This window comes from Rhinatrema bivittatum, chromosome 3, assembly GCF_901001135.1.
Source record: "Rhinatrema bivittatum chromosome 3, aRhiBiv1.1, whole genome shotgun sequence".
Taxonomy (NCBI): Eukaryota; Metazoa; Chordata; class Amphibia; order Gymnophiona; family Rhinatrematidae; genus Rhinatrema; species Rhinatrema bivittatum.
In genome coordinates this window covers 357,545,532-357,564,601 of record NC_042617.1, presented here as the reverse complement: position 1 = coordinate 357,564,601, position 19,070 = coordinate 357,545,532, and the positions used below count along the sequence as shown (strand labels likewise).

Genomic DNA, 19,070 nt, shown 5'->3' with positions numbered 1-19,070 from the left:
GAAGTTGGGACTTAGCTACTATGTCCCTGAAAGTCTCATCTATATACCTCTCTGTCTGTCTCAGCTCCTCCAGGTCTGCCACTCTAGCCTCCAGAGATCAGACTCGTTCTCCGAGAGCCAGGAGCTCTTTGCATCGCATGCACATGTACAACTTCTCACCGGTGGGTAAAAATTCATATACGTGACACTCGATGTAAAAGACTGGGAAGCCCCCCTCTTGCTGCCTAAGGATACCCTTAGGTGTATTCTTAGGGTACACCTGCACTCAGGTGTACCCTTACCGACGAAATCTGGAGACCAGAGTCTGAAAGGTGCCAGAGATAGTCTAATAAAAATGATGTGGGGCAGGAAAGGTATCAATACTTTCCTGCGTGCACCAGGTGGTGAATCTTTTCCACTTACGACAATATGATTTTCGTGTGGAAGTCTTTCGTGAAGCTACAAGCACTTGAGAGACATTACTTTAAAGATTGAGTGGTTGCAGGATCAATCTTTCAACATCCAGGCTGTGAGGGATTGGGACTGAAGGTTGGGATGGCGCAACCTGCCTGGTCCTGAGTTAAGAGAGTGGGTGCTGAGCCCAGGCGAATTGGTTGTCTGATCAAGAGGTCGAGAAGTATGGGAAACCATACTTGTCGAGGCCAATAAGGGGCTATGAGTATCATTGATCCCTTGTCCATGGCTAACTGGTTTCTCTGCTTGTGTAGGGAGCAGAATCTATCCACTTTGTGATTCAGTTCGAATGCAAAGAGGTCCATTGTTGATTGACCCCAATGTTTATTTATTTATTTAAAAACTTTTCTATACCGTCGTTAAGTTAGTTAACCATCACAACGGTTTACATAAGGGCACAACGATGAAACATATGGGTGGTAGAGATTACAACTTGGTTATGTGCCATCATTGTACGGTAACAATTCATAATTAAAAACTAAGTGTGTATGTTAAGCTTGTCTGTTGGGAACATTTAGGCGGTTTGGTTTTACCATTACAATGCATTGTTAGGTTAAAATAACAGCTTCTGACTTTGGTGCGTCTTTATTCCTCATCTGTTTTTCTCGTTCTCTTTGTAAAACGCTTGTTTAAAAAGCCAGGTTTTCAGATTGGTTTTCAAATTACTCTGCAGTAATATTTCAGGTGGCATGGTGTTCCATAGTACGGGACTAGCCAGTGACAGTGCTCTTTCCCTTACTTGCATGAGACGTGCTGATGTGACAGAGGGGATGTTGAAAGATTCTGGTTACCGCTGGATCCAGGGACCATTTGTGGGGATGGAACTGACGACTGAGGCGATCTGCAACTACTTTGTGTACGCTTGCTAGATAAGTGGCCTGGAGAAACATGGAATGTGTTTGGGCCCAGTCCCAAATCTGCACGGCTTCTTGGCAAAGGAGATAAGAGCCTATACCTCCTTGTTTGTTCAGGTACCACATGGCAACTGTGATGTCTGTCTGTATGAGAAAGGAGGTCCTTGAATGCATATAGAGCATAACGTATAGCTTGAAGCTCCAGGAAGTTGATTTGAAATGTTGCTTTGGGTTTTGTCCATGTACCTTGAGTCTGAAGATTTTCTATATGTACTCCCCAACCTAAGGTGGATGCATCTGTAGTTAAGGATACTTGTGGAACTGGTTGCTGGAAGGGCATGCCTGTTAGCAAGTTGTTCATGTTTGTCCACCAGAGAACAGATGAACTTAACTGGTGAGTTATTTGAATTGGAGATGACAGTGGTTGAAAAGCTTGGAGCCATTGTGATCTCAAAGTCCATTGCGTTATTCTCATGGCTAATCTGGCCATAGGTGTGACATGGACCATGGAAACTATGTGGCCCAGCATTGTTAGGAACTGATGGGCCAAAGCTGTTTTCTTTGCGCGCAGAGATCTTGCTAGTCCGGAGCATGTGTCTGCATGGTCTTTTGGTAGGAAGGCCTTTGATACGGTGGTGTTCAATTCTGCTCCAATAAACTGCAGAAGGCGAGATGGTATGAGGTGGGATTTTTGGTAGTTGTTAAGAAATCAACAAGTGAAGCAGATTGATTGTGAGCTTGAGAGAATCAACAGCTCCTTGTTTCGACTGGCTCTTGATGAGCCAGTCGTCCAGATAAGGAAAAACGTGTATGCTTTTCTTGCGTAGATGGGCTGCAGCTACTGCTAGGCACTTTGTAAATACCCGGGGTGCCGAGGCAAGTCTGAAGGGCAGAACCCAGTATTGAAAGTGTTGATGACCCACTAGGAAATGTAGGTACTTGCGATGAGGTGGGAATATTGGAATGTGAGCGTAAGCGTCTTGAAGATCCAGAGAACAGAGCCAATCTCCTGTTTGCAGAAGGGGAAGCATGGTGCTTAAGGACACCATCCTGAATTTTTCTTTTCGTAGAAATTTGTTGAGATTTCGAAGGTCTAAGATGGGGCGGAGTCCACCTGTTTTCTTTGGAATGAGAAAATAGCCGGAATAGAATCCTCTGCCCTGTTGAGGTCGGGGAACAGGTTCCACAGCCCTGACTCTCAGGAGGGTGGATAATTCTGTCTCTAGAAGAATAGTATGATCCTTGTGTACCCGGAGAGAGTTTGGTGGGGAATCTTTGGGTACCATGAGAAACTCCAGATGGTAACCTTGTGTTATAATGGATAGTATCCATTATCTGTTGTGATGTTTATCCAATTGGGTAGAAAGAAAGAAACCCGGCCTCCAAGATTTAATCAGTTGATTTGGGTTTCTGGAGAGGCTGCTGTTCTCTGGGAGTTTTTCAAAACCCAGATGCCTGGCCTATCTGAGGAGGAGGCTGAGGTCTGGATGTTTTTGGCTGCCTGGGATGAGCTCTCTGGGATGGCCGTGTTGTCCTACCAAAAAGAGCTGGTGGATAATACCTGCATGGTCGATAGAATGGCTTTCTTGTATCCTTTCTGGATGGACGTCTTGCAGAAGATGGAGTTTCTGCAGTAATCATTGACAGTTGGCACAGAGTTTCATTATGATCTTTCAATTGCGCCACTGCAATTTGCACTTTTTCTCCGAACAGGTTTTCACCTGTGCAAGGAAGATCAGCTAATTTTTTGGACCTCAGGCCTGAGGTCGGATGCCTTCAGTCATGACCATCTTCTGGCACTAATACCAGTGGCTGCCATTCTGGAGGAGGACTCAAATGAGACATAGGCCGCATGTACCTCGTGCTTCCCAGCTTCTAGACCTTTATGTATGATGGAACTGAAATTGTCTTGATGTTGTGGAAGAGTTTCTGAGAATTCTTGCATCTGCTTCCACAAATTTCTTTGGTATTGCGACATATAATTGGTATGAGGCAATTCTAGATAAGAGCATGGAACCCTGGAACATCTTACGTCCCAAATTATCTAAAATGTTTTGCTCTTTCCCAGGAAGTGTAGAGGAGTGTGGCCTAATCCTCTTTGATCTTTTCTGCGCAGACTCTTACCACAACAGATTGGTATGGGAGCTGAGGCTTTTGGAACCCAGATATGTGTTGTACCAAATACGTGGCATCTGTCCTTCTGTTTACCGGTGGAACAGAGCAGGGATGCTCCCAAAGGCAATGTTGAAGGTCAACTAGCACTTCATGCACTGGTATGGCAACTATTTCTTTAGAAGCATCAACAAATTGAAGGACCTCTAAAGTCCTGTGGCTTGTATCCTCTTCTGTTAATAATTGGAAGGGGATTGTTTCAGACATTTCTCGTACAAAGTTTGAGAAGGAGAGGTCCTCAGGCAGTGATTTTCTCCTTTCCTCTAGTGGAGATGGGTCTGATAGGATATCCTCAGTAGAGGAATCGGTGTCCACATCCTCCCAGGTGTCTGATAAGGTGTGTGGATATGGACTGGAAGGAGGAAGGGAAAATGGCATCAGTGGCTGTATAGCCTTCGATGAATCCATCGGTGGTTTTTGTTTATGCCTCTGTGGCATTGATGGCAATGGATGCGGCATCGATGGAGGAATCTGACATCTCGATCCTGAGAGTCCCAACGGTCCTGGCATTGGCTGTGCCGATGGCTGTTGGTCCGAGTCGGTGCTTCCATCATCTAAAGAGCCCAGAATCAGTATCGGGACTTTCGGATGCTTGATCGGTGTCTTCGGCATCGATGGCGCAGGTTGCGTCGGCAGGGCACCGATCAATGAATCAAGTCTAATCAGCAGTGGTGTGAGAATAGATGTCTCCAGCACTGGTGGATGAAGTTCTTGGAGGGCATAGACTACTGCCTGGTGGATAAATCCGTCCAGTTCCTTCCGTATAGCTGATGAAGACAGAACAGCTATGGGGGTGGCAGAGTAGGCAAAACTGGCTCCTCCACAGGTCCCTGTGGGGGCACTGTACCCGGCACCAATATCAGTGGGGATTGCCTTGATCTTGTGGTGTCTAAGGCATCGATGAATCCTCTACCCTTGCCTTCTTGATGGGTGGTTCGATAGCCATCTAGCCTGCCCCAGGATCGGATCTGGAACTGGGTGTTTCACGTCGATGCTGGTGTAGATGCTTTTCTCTGTGCTCGGTTCTTTTTTCCAGCACCAAAGCAGATTTAGTTAACGCCTTGGATGGAGTCGGGGAAAGTGGGTCCCCACTACCCTCATGTACTCGGCGGGTTTTTATTATTACCTTTTTGGAAACCCCTGCTGGTGAAGACTGCGTCGATGTTGATGGAAGCTGCTGAATTTTGAAGAGATGCTCCATTTTCTCTAGATGGGCCAGTCTACCTTTTGATGTCATCTCGGCACATTGAGGACATGAAGAAACATTATGTCCTGCGCCCAGACATAAAACACATTCAATATGAGGATTGGTGATAGACATCGTACGGGGGCAATTTGGGCATTTTTTGAACCCAGTTGCCATAATGATAAACTTAAGGCTGGACAGCAGTCGATGGCCTACGGTCACCGATAAAATAAGGACGGTATTGATCGGAAATACTTAGTTTTGTCACCGATCAAAGAAAAATGAATTGAAGGGAGACCCCTGTGGCTCGAGGGATAATGGCACGCTGGGTATGCTCAGTTGGCTCAGTGTGTAAGTCAAAGGTTTCTAGAAACTTTGACAGAAAGTTTTCCGTGATAGAGCTCCATCCAGTGACGTCACCCATATGTGAGGACTATCATCCTGCTTGTCCTGGGATAAAGATCCATGCTGGATGCCATGTCCATGTGATAAGAAAAGATGAAATTACTTCTTAATTGATAATTTCCTTTCCCTGAAAACAGTTGACCAGTGAGCTATGCATGCCATCTAGCAGATTGAGACAGATCAATAGGCTTGCTGTCGCTCCTTATATACCTCTGTGCTGACACTAGCCTGCCAGTATTTCTGTAACAATAACTGAGAACACACAAATCAATGATTTAACAGTATTACCCCCACCCTTTTTTTTTTTTTTTAACCAGTGGACTTCCGAAAGAATCGGGAAGCAGAAATTAAAGAACAGTGTCCAAACAGTAAAATGAGAAAGTGCTTACTTGTAGTGAAGCATGAACATTCATTGTGCTTCCTAACTCCACTTGCCTGCAAAAACATCTTATGAATGCCTGGAATGAAGACACTGAAGATACCAGCAGCATAGGGAAGGTCCTGGACTGCTCTGACTGTATTCAAGGAAAGGAAATTATCAGGTAAGAAGTAATTTCATCTTCCTCTTCATCCAGTAAGACCAGTCCATACCAGTGGGAATTACCCAAGCTCCTCATAAAACCACCAAGGCAAAGGAAACCTCCTCTCTAGCCCTGACATCCAGGCAGTAATGCCAAGTTGTGCCTTACAGATCACTAAAGGGGAGACAAATCTGTCCACAAACTCGCAAGTGCCTTTGTGGAGCGAGCCAGCACCTACTTTGGCAATGAACACTAGAGTTCACAAACTGCTGTAATCCCTTCCTTAAACCATCATACCACCATAGCCCCCAGAGGCCACTTCTCCCTTTCATACTCCACTATACAAGAGCATAGATGTTCTGATCTCCTAAACATGCATGTGATCTTGAGACACTACAATACGTGTCTACACCTCCAAGGTAAGAAGAAAGGCGTAATAGTCACCATCTTTATTTACTAAACAAAGGTAAGGAGATTGACTGATGGAAATGGAATTCTGAAACATTCAGAAAGGAGAGAACCATATGAATTTGGATCCTATCCCTTGGTAACCAACAGAAAAGGTTGCCCACATGAAAGCAACTGTAACTCCAATATTCTCTGAGCCAAACAAACAGTTCTACATTATTAATTTTATTTTTATATTATGTATTTTAATTTGTAAACTGTTGAGGTCTTCATTTGGAACAACGGCATATAAAATATGTAAATAAAATAAATAAGCAGTTATAGACACACAGACTTAAGAGAAGTGAATTGAGATCCTGCCCAGGAGGCCAAAACTAAATTCAAATCCCAGAGCAGGACTGGAATTCGAAGCAGAAACCTTATATGACTCAGACCTCTCAAAAAGAGACATCTGCGTGAGAAGACTGTGAATGACCTTGCATACGCCCCCCTTTAAGAGAGCATGAGCTGCCACTTGCACCTTCAATGTGTTCACAGCCAAGCCCTTAGAGAGGCCTTCCTGCAAGAAGCCCAGGGGCACACTGATGCCCAGTGCACCAGTCTTCAAACACTTTCCATATATGAACGCAAGCCAAGGAGGAGGAAAATTCCTAGCCTTTAGAAGAGTGGCTGCTATAACCTAAGAATAACCTCTCTTCACTAACCATGCTCTCCTCAAGGGCCAAACTGAAAGACCTAAATTGATCCAAATCCACATGAAACATGGGATACTGGGACAGCAATTCCCTGTGGGACGGAAGCTTTATAGAGGGTTGCTGCAAAGCAGATGATAGAGCCACATACCACAGTTGACATGTCCAATCCGGAACAGCTATAACACTAGGCCCAGATGACAAATGACTGACGCATCCTGCCTATTATGGGCCAAGGTGGAAAGATGTACAAAACTGGCTGCAACACTTAATCCTGTAATATAGCATCGAGTCCGGACGAAATAGCACCTCTTTCAGCCAAAAAACATGCACATCTTTGCATCCTTGCTGACCGCCATCAGATCCATGTCTGGCAGACCCCATCTGGTAATAATTAAATAGAAGGCTCTTGAGAGAGAGACCATTCCCCCAGGTGCACTACATAGTGACAGATAATGCGCCTGCACATTGTCCACACCTACTACTGGAGATGCCGACAAGGCCTCCAAATTCACTTCTGCCCAACAAATAAATAGGTCTCTCTTTAGCGATGCTCGACTACTTTACGTTCCTCTCAGATGATTTATGCATGCTAGTACTGTGGCGAAGTGGAACATCATGGTGACTGCCCAACCCACTAACAGAGACATAAAATTGCAGTCCATCCACCACCACAAGCCTAGTCTCATTGACTGTGGCAGTGATAGGTGTCTGGAATAGTCTTGAGACTAGGGACTCCACACGGACGTATGTGTCATCTCACTCACACCACTAGGTCCAACACAGACGCCATGATGCAACCTGCAGATAGGAGCATACCACATGATTCCTGGCCAAACCAAACGCCTGATCTTGACCACACAACTTCTCAATCCCCTGGTTCTTTAGATGAACATTCCCTATCTTCATAATGAACTAAACTCCCAGATACTCCAATATCTGAGATGGCTATACATTATTCTTGGGGAAAATGGCAATCAACTTCAACTCCTTCAGAAAGGGCTGTTGCTAGTCCAAACAGAAGAGTTCAGAACTGGAAATAGTGTTCCAGTACTACAAAACAAAGGAAGCGCTGATGGTCCTTCTGTATGAAAATGTGAAAATAAGCATTCTTCGAACTCAAGGGTGTCAAGAACCCTCCCTTTTTGGATGGCCATAGTTACAGACCTTAAGGTCTCTATCCTGCAAAGAGTCACCTTCAAAAACTCATAGACTTGCTTCAAATTAAGAAAACAGAAGGAGCCTCCTTCAGAACCTCAAAATAGATGAAGAATTAGCCGAAGGCTTTCTGGTCTCTTGGTACTGGAATCACAGCCCCCAGCCCGAGAAGCCTCCACAGTGTGGTTTTAACCATTTTCCTCTTCCTGGCCCATCTCAGATAAAGGCGATATAGGTGGCCACCTGTCTCTGGAACAAGGGATCATTGGGTAGCTTTGAGGAACTGGTTCCTGAAGAACCTTCCATACTCCCTAGATCTTTGACTGGACAAGGTTTGTTCCTCTTGGAATGTCCTGAAATCCTGATATTACGGGAGTGAAGCAACAAGCTTTACCTTCAAGAGCCTGGGAACCTTAGAGACTCCCTGGGCCTTAGTCATCCTCCCCAGCTCCTCTCCAGACAAAAGCCATCCTCCAAAGGGAAGCTTTATCAGATTGGTTGTGGAGCTAGAGTCTGCCAACCAGTTTTATAGTCAGAGCCTTTCAGCCACCACTATAGATGTCACTCCCCTTGCCGAAGACTGGACCATACCAAAGAAACCATCCGCCAATTATGGCATTCCAGTTTCCAATTGTGAAGATCCCTGTAAATTCTGCACAAAATACAAGCCACACCTTACTACTGTGCAATAGCAAGCTGAGACTCAAACTGCTAATGATCTATATCACCAATTCTCTTAAAAGTTTACTTCCAGCAAAAACCACTGCAGGCCAAATAAGACCTTACATAAAGGGAAGGATCTAGAAAATCATAAGGTCATCCATAGTGATCAGACTATCTTTCCTTCTACTCTCCAAAATTTAGCGGTGTTAGAGACCAAAGGAGTTCTTCTCTATGAAGGGATTGGACCATATAAGGGAGTATTCCCCCACCTAAGGAGGGAATACCCCAGGACTTTAGTATTCTTCTCAGACTCAACAGAAAACCCACTGCTTGTCCTTATCTCCTAGACCTCTTGTTCTTGAAAAACAACCTCAGCACAGCTGAAGACTCCTAAGGGGATTGCAGGTCTGAACTCTATCCCAAAAAACAGACACCTTTATCACCCATGACACTCCTTTATGGGAGAAATTTCCCTTTTTTTTTTTTTTTTTTAACTTTGTAAGCTAGGAATAAAACCCTGGTTTAGTCTGCTGGACCAGAGTGTAGCATCCAAGTGCATAGTATTGCTCCTTCACTAATTTGCCAGGAGGAGACCCCAACCAAAGAAGGAACCCTGGGCACTGTCTTACTATATTTCTATAAACTTTAAGGATAGCAAACAAAGATTCTCCCATCCAGGGAGGAGGGAGGCAGCTTTTGTTCCTTTAGGAGCGCTGCCAAAATACCAATGCAGGTTTTTACAATGTGAGAGCCGAGCTCCCCTTCAAGCCCTGCAAGAACCAAAATGACTGCCATCCACAACACAGAGCCTTCCCAATGGGAAACAGCAGCCCTAATGACCCGCAAAAGCAGCCACCATGCTTCTAAATGATTTTCTCCCCTTCAACACGACAATGGCCCACCTGGGCCACTTCCTCAAAGAGCCACTGGTGAGAACCTCAGCTCTGCCAAGTACAGTCCCATTCCTGTGCACAACTGTGACAGTTAAGACAATCCTCAGTACTCATAGCTGTGGCCAACTATCTTGGGATAGCAGCGGGCTCTCTCCTACATTCCTCCATCAGCTTTCCAGCCGACTGCAACTGCTCAGCTCTGGGACACTGCTTTTTTTTAAGCCATAGCCAATGCCTGCAAGATAAACCAGGGCAGGCAAGGCACATCCTCTTTTCCATCTGGAGCGAAGAGCCGGGGGAAGAGAAAGAAAATCCCAAGACAAAACTGAAACTGGAACCCCTCCCAGTCTAGGTCACACTTAACTGAAGGAAGGTGATAAATATTTTACCCAGGAGCTGCTGACCATCTTAAGGATAGGCAGGGAGATGGGGAAATAAGAGGAACTAACTGCTCCCCTAGAAGCCCCCTGATCCTGGATTGCATCCCAGAGGGCAGGAGCACAAAGCCTTTGCCTTAGGGCAGAAATTCTTAAAATTCAGTAAAACACCCTGTTCCACTGAGGGAAGGAGAGCAAGCTTTTCATCTCAGGAGTACCCTGCTTTATTTTGCTGTTCAGCCTACCATGCTACAGTCCACAACACAGAATTGCTTGTCCATCTGCTAGCAACAGAGAATATTGGCAGGCTGATGTCAGCATGGAGGTATATGAGGAGTGAGATCAGTGAGCCTGTTGATCTCTGTCTCCATCTGCTGGTTGGCATGCATAAGCCACTAGTCTGACTGGATGAAGGTGGTGGCCCTGCTGGGTCCAAGATGCCAAAGGTTAGTTACAGGGGAAAGGTCAGACGACAAAAGTTCCACAGTAATTAAATGTACTATAGAGTGAGGCATGAGGAAATGGAGAGAAGCTGCTACTTAGGACATGCAAACATAGAAAGGGTTAAAAAGAAAAGGACTATAATACTAATTACAGGACAAGAAAATCCCAGAGCATTTACAAGAGGAAACTTTCTTCTAGTGGGGGTTAAGTACAGTACAGTACCCCTGTAATGAAGTTATCAGAGAAGTAAAGGTTTGGATTGTTCCAAGAAGAGATTACCTGTCCTGTTGCTTTCAGAATGATTGGCTTGGAGCACCAGGCCCCTGGCACACAGCAAATCCTTCTTTATGCGCCACCCTAAGGCAGCTGCCCTCAGCCGGCTGATATCCTGATGCCATGTGCTCTCTCCTAAGACAGGCCTCAACTCCAGGACATCGAGAGCTCTGCCGAGTACATTCAATTGTGTGACACACTGCACCACCACCTCATCCTGAATACAAAAGACATTACAATTTAATGCTGGCACCTAGGCAAATAAACTGGTGAAATACCTCTCAGCTAAGAGAGGCTGGACTAAACCACTACCTACATACTCATGGATACCTAACACAAGAACATAAGATATGCCCATAATGGCTCAGACCAAGGGTCCATTAAGCCCAGCATCCTGTTTCCAACAGTGGCCAATCCAAGTCTCAAGTACCTGGTAAGTACCCAAACAAATAGATCTCATGCTATTAACATTATTCATCTGCATATTGCTCTCATATGGAAAATTTACAGTAAATGACCAGCAAGAAGAATTTACTGTAAATAAAACATTTCTACAGGCTTGACACTTTTTACCAACAATAATGAAGTTAACACAAGGTACTGCTGCAGATTTTGTATTAAATGCAACTTACACAAACTCATGCTGATGCCCTAAAAAGCGTGAAATGAAGCCTACATAAACACTGGCAAGGGTGGGTGGGAGTTATGGTGTGTAGGGAAATGGCACAATCAAGATATGTAATTTGTTCCCCAAGAATGTGGTCAAGGCATCCTGCATAGCTGGGTTTAAAAGGGGTTTGGATAAGTTCCTAACAGAAAAGTCCTTAAACAATTAGCCAGCTGGCAAGCCACTGCTTATCTCTGGAAGTGAGCAACAAGGAACTGGATCTACTCTTCAGGATCTGCTGGGTATTTCCGAAAGACCCAGACTAGCCACTACAGGAGCAGGATGCTGGGCTCAATGGACATTTTATCATCTTGTGGCGAAGCCACTCATCTTTAGGATACTAATTTCAGCAAAATATATACAGAAAGAACAGAGCTTCTCATTGCCAATGGCAGCCCAAACAGTTAAGAGAACATGAAAGTACAGAGTACCCATCACACAATTCTATATGTAAAATGTAAACAATGCAAGTCGAAATAGCCAAGTTGCCCTGAATACATTTTCAAATCCAATTTATTTTTCAAATTCGTAAGTTTTTTCCCTGCAATTTTGCTAGAACCCATTCATGATATCCATACACGAACCAATTTCATTCCATTCCTCAACAGATCCTAGTCTGGCCACTGTAATCTTACACATTCAAGCTCCCAGTAGGTGCAGGATAATGGCCAGAGAAGAGTTAAAAGTAATTTAAATAAAAATTAAGTGGCCATTTGAGTGGTCTCTTTTTATAATAGACTCATCAACAACAAATTGAAGTATTGTAGCCCTCAAGTTGAGTCAATACATTTGTCAGTATCTAAGATTACAAACCCTCAGCCCATGTGCTACAATTGTAGAAGAACTTCGATATTACTTCCTCTGGGTGCATCTATCACACCGCCTGGGACAATACAGATGCTATTTTCCTGGGGTTTTTTTTTTATAAATCATTTCATTACAATTTCTGGAGGGAAATAGATTTCCATATAAGTCTGTATATTTTCAGACTAGATATATTAAGCAGCAAGTAGAAAAAAACCCCAAAGGTTTACATTTAGGGTCCTGTTTTTCTGCAGAAACCTGTGGGTAAGTTCTGCAACAAGCGTTGCAACAATCTATTACAGGGTATACAATTTTTTAACCAAGAATGGCCTCAAGGCAGACTGCAACAAATGTAAAAACAGAAGTTACCATTTGAATTATTGTATAGATAGTACCAAATTCTGAGTTGGCATAGCAGTAAGACTCCAATGGTGTGCAACTTAGGGCCTTCAGACAAGACAGGTAGTCAGATAGTTAGATCAGCAGATTAGAAGTTGAAATAGATACTCAGTGGCCTTTTTATTTACATTATATGCAGTGTAGGCAGTGAGTGGTAACTAATACTGTTATATTTTAATGCTGTATTTTATTTTGTTTGCATATCATATTTACGTATAATTTATTTTATACAAGCCGTTAAGCCCGTTAAAACGGGCTACATTACATTTTGTTTTCAGTCCATTTTCTAACACAGCACCCTTCTACACTTTTTCTCCCTCTCTCCCCCTTCCCCCACTCAGTCTTACTCACCCTCTGTCTCCCAATGCCTTCTTCCCCTCACTCTCACCTCCCTCCCCTTCCCTCAGTCACTCCCACCTCTCTCCCCTTCCCTCAGTCACTCCCCACCCTCTCTCAATCCCATCCCCTCCCCCACTCCCTTTTTCTCTGCTCCACAACTTCTTACCCTTCCACTTACTCACATCCCTGTCTCTCACCTCTCCCTCATTCTCCCTCTCCCCCTTCCACTTACTCACATCCCTGTCTCTCACCTCTCCCTCCCACTCAGTCCCTCCCTCCCATTCCCTCTCTCCCTCCCTCCCTACTGGCTGCCGCCCGCCACCGCCGCCGCCGGCCGCCATGTTTTTTTTTTCCTGACGCTGCCTAAGACCGACGTGCTCGCCCGCACATGCGCAGTAGAGCTACTCTCTACTGCGCATTTGCGGCACCGTGGTCAACCTTCATTTATTAGGTTGATAAATTGACTATAATCCATATTGGATAACTGAATGGAAATTGCAGACTAATAAGAAATCAATCTGCAATCTCATTTTTTTCCTCCATTCCAATTCCATCTTTGCTCTTCATTGCTTTTTTCTCTCTCATCTTACATCCAGCGATGCACCACCTCCCCCCTTGGCAATCAGACACGCCCCCAACCTGCGTTGGGGTGCTGAGCAGAGGGAGCCGAGCAGAGGGAGATTTAAACGCAGATGCCTGGCCGAAGGCATCATGTGCCAAAGGAGCGCGACAAAGGGGCACCCCCCCTTTGTGCGCCCCTTAGAGCACAGCCATTAAAACAATTTTTCAACTTGCAAATTACCACTGGAGATGACAACCCACGCAATCCCAATCCGCCAAGACAGACGATTCCTTAAGAAAAGCAACAACGCACAACCACAAATTAAACCCACACCCCCAAAACCAAATGAAAGACATGAATGCCATCTAATAAACATCACATACAACACCCCTAATCAATACACGAATTACATACTACTCTCCTTCCTATTTTTCAATGCACAATCAATAGTGAAGAAAACCCCAATAATCACTGACTTCTCACAGACTCAAAACCTGATTTCATCGCAACAACAGAAACATGGATCAAAAACACCGACTCCGTATTAACCAAACTGACAACCCAACCTATAAAACTTCCTCAATACCCAGGCCCAAAAAAAAAAAAAAAAAGGTGAAGGACTAATGCTAATCACTAAAAACACCACCTTCAGATGAAACTACTGCCAACAAACATATGTTCCCCCCTTTGAAATTGCCCTATTCGACTCCACAAAACTACAAATATGTCTGGTTTACTGCCCCCCAGGCTCACTAGACCACAACTGCTCTCCATTAATTGAATTCTTTATGACCAATATCACGCTCAACAAACCTATTATCATCTTAGGTGATTTCAACATCCACATGGACACTCTCCCCCACTCAACAACATGCCAAACAATCATTGATGCACTATCAATGGTGCGACTAAAACAAATCATCAATGCCCCAACACAAAAAGTTGGACACACCATAGGCCTCATCTTCATCAACACCGAAACATGGTTAACCTATGCTACAAACAATCAAAACACCCTGGTCAGATCACCACCTGATTCGATCCAACATGACCTACAACTCCAACCTCACAACACCACAAAACACCCTGATGACGTTGACGTACCATCCTCCTTTCAAAACCCTCCAAGAAAAACTAAAACTTGAACAAACAGATCTATCCAACTCCGAAAATGCCACAAAATCATGGCTCAACATTACCAAAACTGTTGCTGACAACATAAACCCCACTATCACAAAGACAATAAAAAACACACATCAGAATCAGTGGTACAATGATAACATTAGATCTGCCAAACGTCAGCTCCGGAAGAAAGAAAAGGAATGGCGTAAGAATAAATCAATGTCACTGCTAACCATCTATCGAAGCTACCTATCCCATTACAAAAATCTCATTAACAATGCTAAAAAAAAGAATTCTTCTCAAACAAAATTAATAAATTCCAACACAACCCCAGAATGCTACTCTCTATAGTACAAAACCTCACAAAAACTCCAAATCACCAGAAAACACCATGCACCAAAAGAGGAAGCAATGAGTTTGCCGAATTCTTTAGTAAGAAAATAATAAATTTAATCAACATTAACAGCCAAAACATCAAGATAGAAAAAAAAGAATTTCCAGACTGGCCTAACCTTGACCCAGTCTCCTCCCTGGAAATCCAGACAATCATCAAAAAAATGAACCCAGCCAACCACCCTCTCGACAGCATTCCTATACCAATGCTCAAAACAATAGAAACCACCCTAACAAAAACACTCACCGATATCAAAACCTCTCTTACAGAAGGATGCTACCCCGATTGTGTAAAATCAGCAGTAATTAAACCTATCTTAAAAAAAAAATAAAAATCTAGACCCCGACAACCCTCTAAACCAGGGGTGGGCAAGTCTGGTCCTCGAGGGCTGCAAACCAGTCGGGTTTTCAGGATACCCCTAATGAATATGCATGAAACAGATTTGCATACAACTGAGGCAGTGTGTATGCAGGTCTCTCTCATGCATTTTCATTAAGGTTATCCTGAAAACCCAACTGGTTTGCAGCCCTCGAGGACCGGAATTGCCCACCCCTGCTCTAAACTATTGCCCTATCTCGAACCTACCACTCATATCCAAGATCAATGAAAAGGTTGTACACTCTCAAAAGAACAACATATTATACCAGATGCAATTTGGCTTCAGGAAAAACCTCAGCACGGAAACACTACCATCACTGAATGACACCGTGCTCAGAGGCTTTGACAGGCTCTCTTAGACCTATCAGCAGCATTTGACATGGTAAACCACAGAATTCTCCTGGACCGTCTAGCAGAAATAGGACTAACCGACACAACCCTACGATGGTTCTCATCATACCTAACAGAAGCTACCAAGTAATTAACAATACCTTATCCAAAAAAATAAACCTAAATACTTTCAACATATACTTACTGCCGATATGCCATCTTCTAAATGAACTTGGCCTGACACTTCCTCTACGCGGACATACAAATATTAATACCAATTCAAATTTCATTGGAAGAGACCTACAAGAAAACAGCCACATACCTATCCTCAATCAAACAACTGCTAACTTGCATGAAACTCATAATAAACATCAAAAAAACCGAAATAATAATCATGGAACAGAAACCCAGCCCCTCACCACCACCACCCCTCAAGCTTGAGAATCAAATGGCCCCAATCTCCCCAGTCACACATACACGTAACCTAGGAATCGTCATTGACAACGAATTATCCTTCAAGAATCACATCATAAAAATTAAGGAGGGATATCACAAATTATTAACACTAAGGCGTCTGAAACCATTTCTAACCCCAGAAGATTTCAGAACTGTACTGCAACTACTCATTTTCTCCAACATAGACTACTGCAACTCCCTACTACTTGGACTACCGTTCTCCAACATCAGACCGCTCCAAATCCTACAAATCCTCTAAACTGCACCCTTACCTCCGCTGGATCCGGGCTCGAGCACGCGGCTCCCTCCGAAGTCCTCCGGCCGCCCCGACCGCCGTGAAGGCCCGCCCCCGGCCGACCAGGCAGCCAATCAACAGGGGCCCTGAGGCTCCTTAAAAGTACCTGTAGCCCCGGAGATCCTCCTCTTCGACCCGCGGCGATCTCCCTCCACAGCGGCTGCTTACCTGTGCGAAGGCCTGCGCAATCGGCGCCCAGACCCACCGGGGTAAGGCCTCTAAACTGCACCCTTACCTCCGCTGGATCCGGGCTCGAGCACGCGGCTCCCTCCGACGTCCTCCGGCCGCCCCGACCGCCGTGAAGGCCCGCCCCCGGCCAACCAATCAACAGGGGCCCTGAGGCTCCTTAAAAGTACCTACAGCACCTGCGCTGCGCGCCGAAGGAGCGCAACAAAGGGGCCTGCCCCTTTGAGCGCCCCTTCGAGCAGCCCCATCAGGCAGCCCAGAAGGATTTATGACTGTGTCCTGGCGGCATCAACCCATTCGCAACTGCCAGCGTGTTTGCATCGCAACAGTCCCGGAAATCTCAGCCTCTCTCCCAGATGACCAGCACAAACGAAAGTAGGCTAAAACATTAATACTGGTGAAGTATCCAAACACTTGGAATGTAAGAAATTTTGAAGGATATAGCTGCGTAGTGTATACCTTCCCCCTTGGCTAAATTTGTATACCACCTAATCCCTTTGAACCTTCCCCCCCTCCCCACAATAGTTAGAATAGCAACTTATATTTCTCTACACAAGACTGGTTTATCTAATCGTGATAGTCATTTCAACTAGATTGTTTTGTAATCTGCTTTTGCAATCTGCAGTTCCTGGTGCCGTATTGTTGTCTTTGCATTCACACCGGTACTTTTACCTTTATGTGTACCTGTGTGGATTCTGACTGTTATGCTGTCTTTGCTTCCATCCCTGTATTCCTCTAATCCTGCTACTAGCCTTACGCTATTGTGCCACAATGCCTCCTTTTATCGGACATTGTGCCGTAACATATCAAACAGTAACCCACCCATATAGTCCCCCTCTATCCACTCTTCAAACCACAAACCACAAATCCCCTCACAAAAACAGAAGACTCATACCTATAAGCACCATCACTCGCACTCAAGCTATCACTATCTCTCATTTCCATCATCCTTTTTAACGCACAATCTCTTCAAAAGAAAACCCATCTTCTACAAGACATTCTCTCCGATTCGAATCCTGAAATATGCGCTATCACTGAAACCTGGTTCAAGCAACATGACACTTCCCTTATCAACCAGTTACCCATAGATATATATGATATTTTCTCAATCCCGAGGAAGAAGAAGAGAGGAGGCGGCTTACTCCTGGCTGTAAAAAAGGACCTCCAACTCTTGTCCCTTAAATGTGACATCCCTCATCAATACGAAATTGGCCTATTCAAATCTAAATCACTCCAACTATGTCTTATAGATACACCCCCTGGTCTACTAGAAAAAGATTCATCACCCCTTATTGAATTCTTTGCAAACTCGCTATCACCAGACCTACCCATGATCCTCCTAGGAGATTTCAATCTGCACGTGGATACCTCACCACAAACACCTGCCTGTGAAGCCTTCCTGTCATCACTTGAAGCTATGGGCTTCCAACAGATAGTAAACTCCCCCACGCACAAGGCTGGTCACACCCTTGACTTGATTTTTATCAACTCCCCCATCAGCGTGAACAGTCCTCCTTTATGTACAACAGTACCCTGGACTGATCACGCCTTGATAGAGACCAAACTATCACTCCCCCAAAGCTCCTTGTACACGCCCTGTCAGCCCATCTCCCTCAAATTTCGCAAATCCTGTGATGTAGAGACCATCACATTAGCATGCTCAGACTTAGACAAACAAATTGATCTATCATCCCCAGATATTGCATTCTCCTCCTGGGGTAACCTCACACTCAGCATTGCCAATGAACATTGCCCCCTGATAACAAAAACTATCAACCCCTACCAAAAAAATAGGAAACCCTGGTACACTCCCTTCCTCAGAAATCTCAAAATTCAACTCAGAGCCACAGAAAGGTCATGGCGCAAACTCCAATCCCCCGCAACCAAAACTCTCTACTATCAACGCATGCATGAATATAGAAACTCTATCCTACTTTCCAAACGGGAATACTACACCAAAAAAATAAATGGTCTGCAATACAACCCCAAGGCTCTTTTCACCATGGTTGCTGACCTGACTTCTCCCATACACACGCAACAATCATCTATCGCCTCCACTAATCGTTGCAACGAATTAGCGCAATTTTTTAAAAACAAAGTATCATCCATCACAGCACAGTTTTCGCACAACAACCACAACATCTTTCTTCCCAATATAAACTCCCCAGTCTCCCTTTCATCGTTTGAGTCCTCATCCTCTCTGGAAGTAGAGAACATACTTAAGAAAATGAAACCTTCCACACACCCCTCTGAAACTATCCCCTCTAAACTCCTACTTTCTATACACAATGTGATCGCCAAACCCCTGTCAAGCATTCTTAACTGTTCCCTAGAGCATGGCATTGTCTCTAATTCTCTGAAACAAGCCATAGTGAAACCGCTACTCAAAAAGTCCAACCTTGACCCCACCATCCTTTCTAATTACAGACCGGTGTCCAACCTACCCCTCCTAGCTAGTGAACTCACGCCTATCCGATCACCTTGAACAGAATAACATCCTCCCTCCTACACAATATGGTTTCAGGAAGCACTTAAGTACTGAAACATTGCTCCTCTCTCTACACGATACCCTTATCAAAGGAATTGACTCAGGATCCTCCTACTTTATCGCATTACTCGACATATCGGCTGCGTTTGAC

At 44.5% G+C, this 19,070-nt stretch overlaps 1 protein-coding gene across 2 annotated transcripts in view; it reads right to left on the bottom strand.

Moving 5' to 3' along the window:
- MDN1 (midasin AAA ATPase 1) overlaps positions 1-19,070 on the bottom strand; it is a 765,271-nt gene that overhangs the window by 318,666 nt on the left and 427,535 nt on the right. For both annotated transcript variants that reach the window (XM_029595415.1, XM_029595414.1), the window contains exon 56: positions 10,506-10,716. In XM_029595415.1, the coding sequence (XP_029451275.1) occupies positions 10,506-10,716 (211 nt within the window). The remainder of the gene's footprint in view (positions 1-10,505; positions 10,717-19,070) is intronic.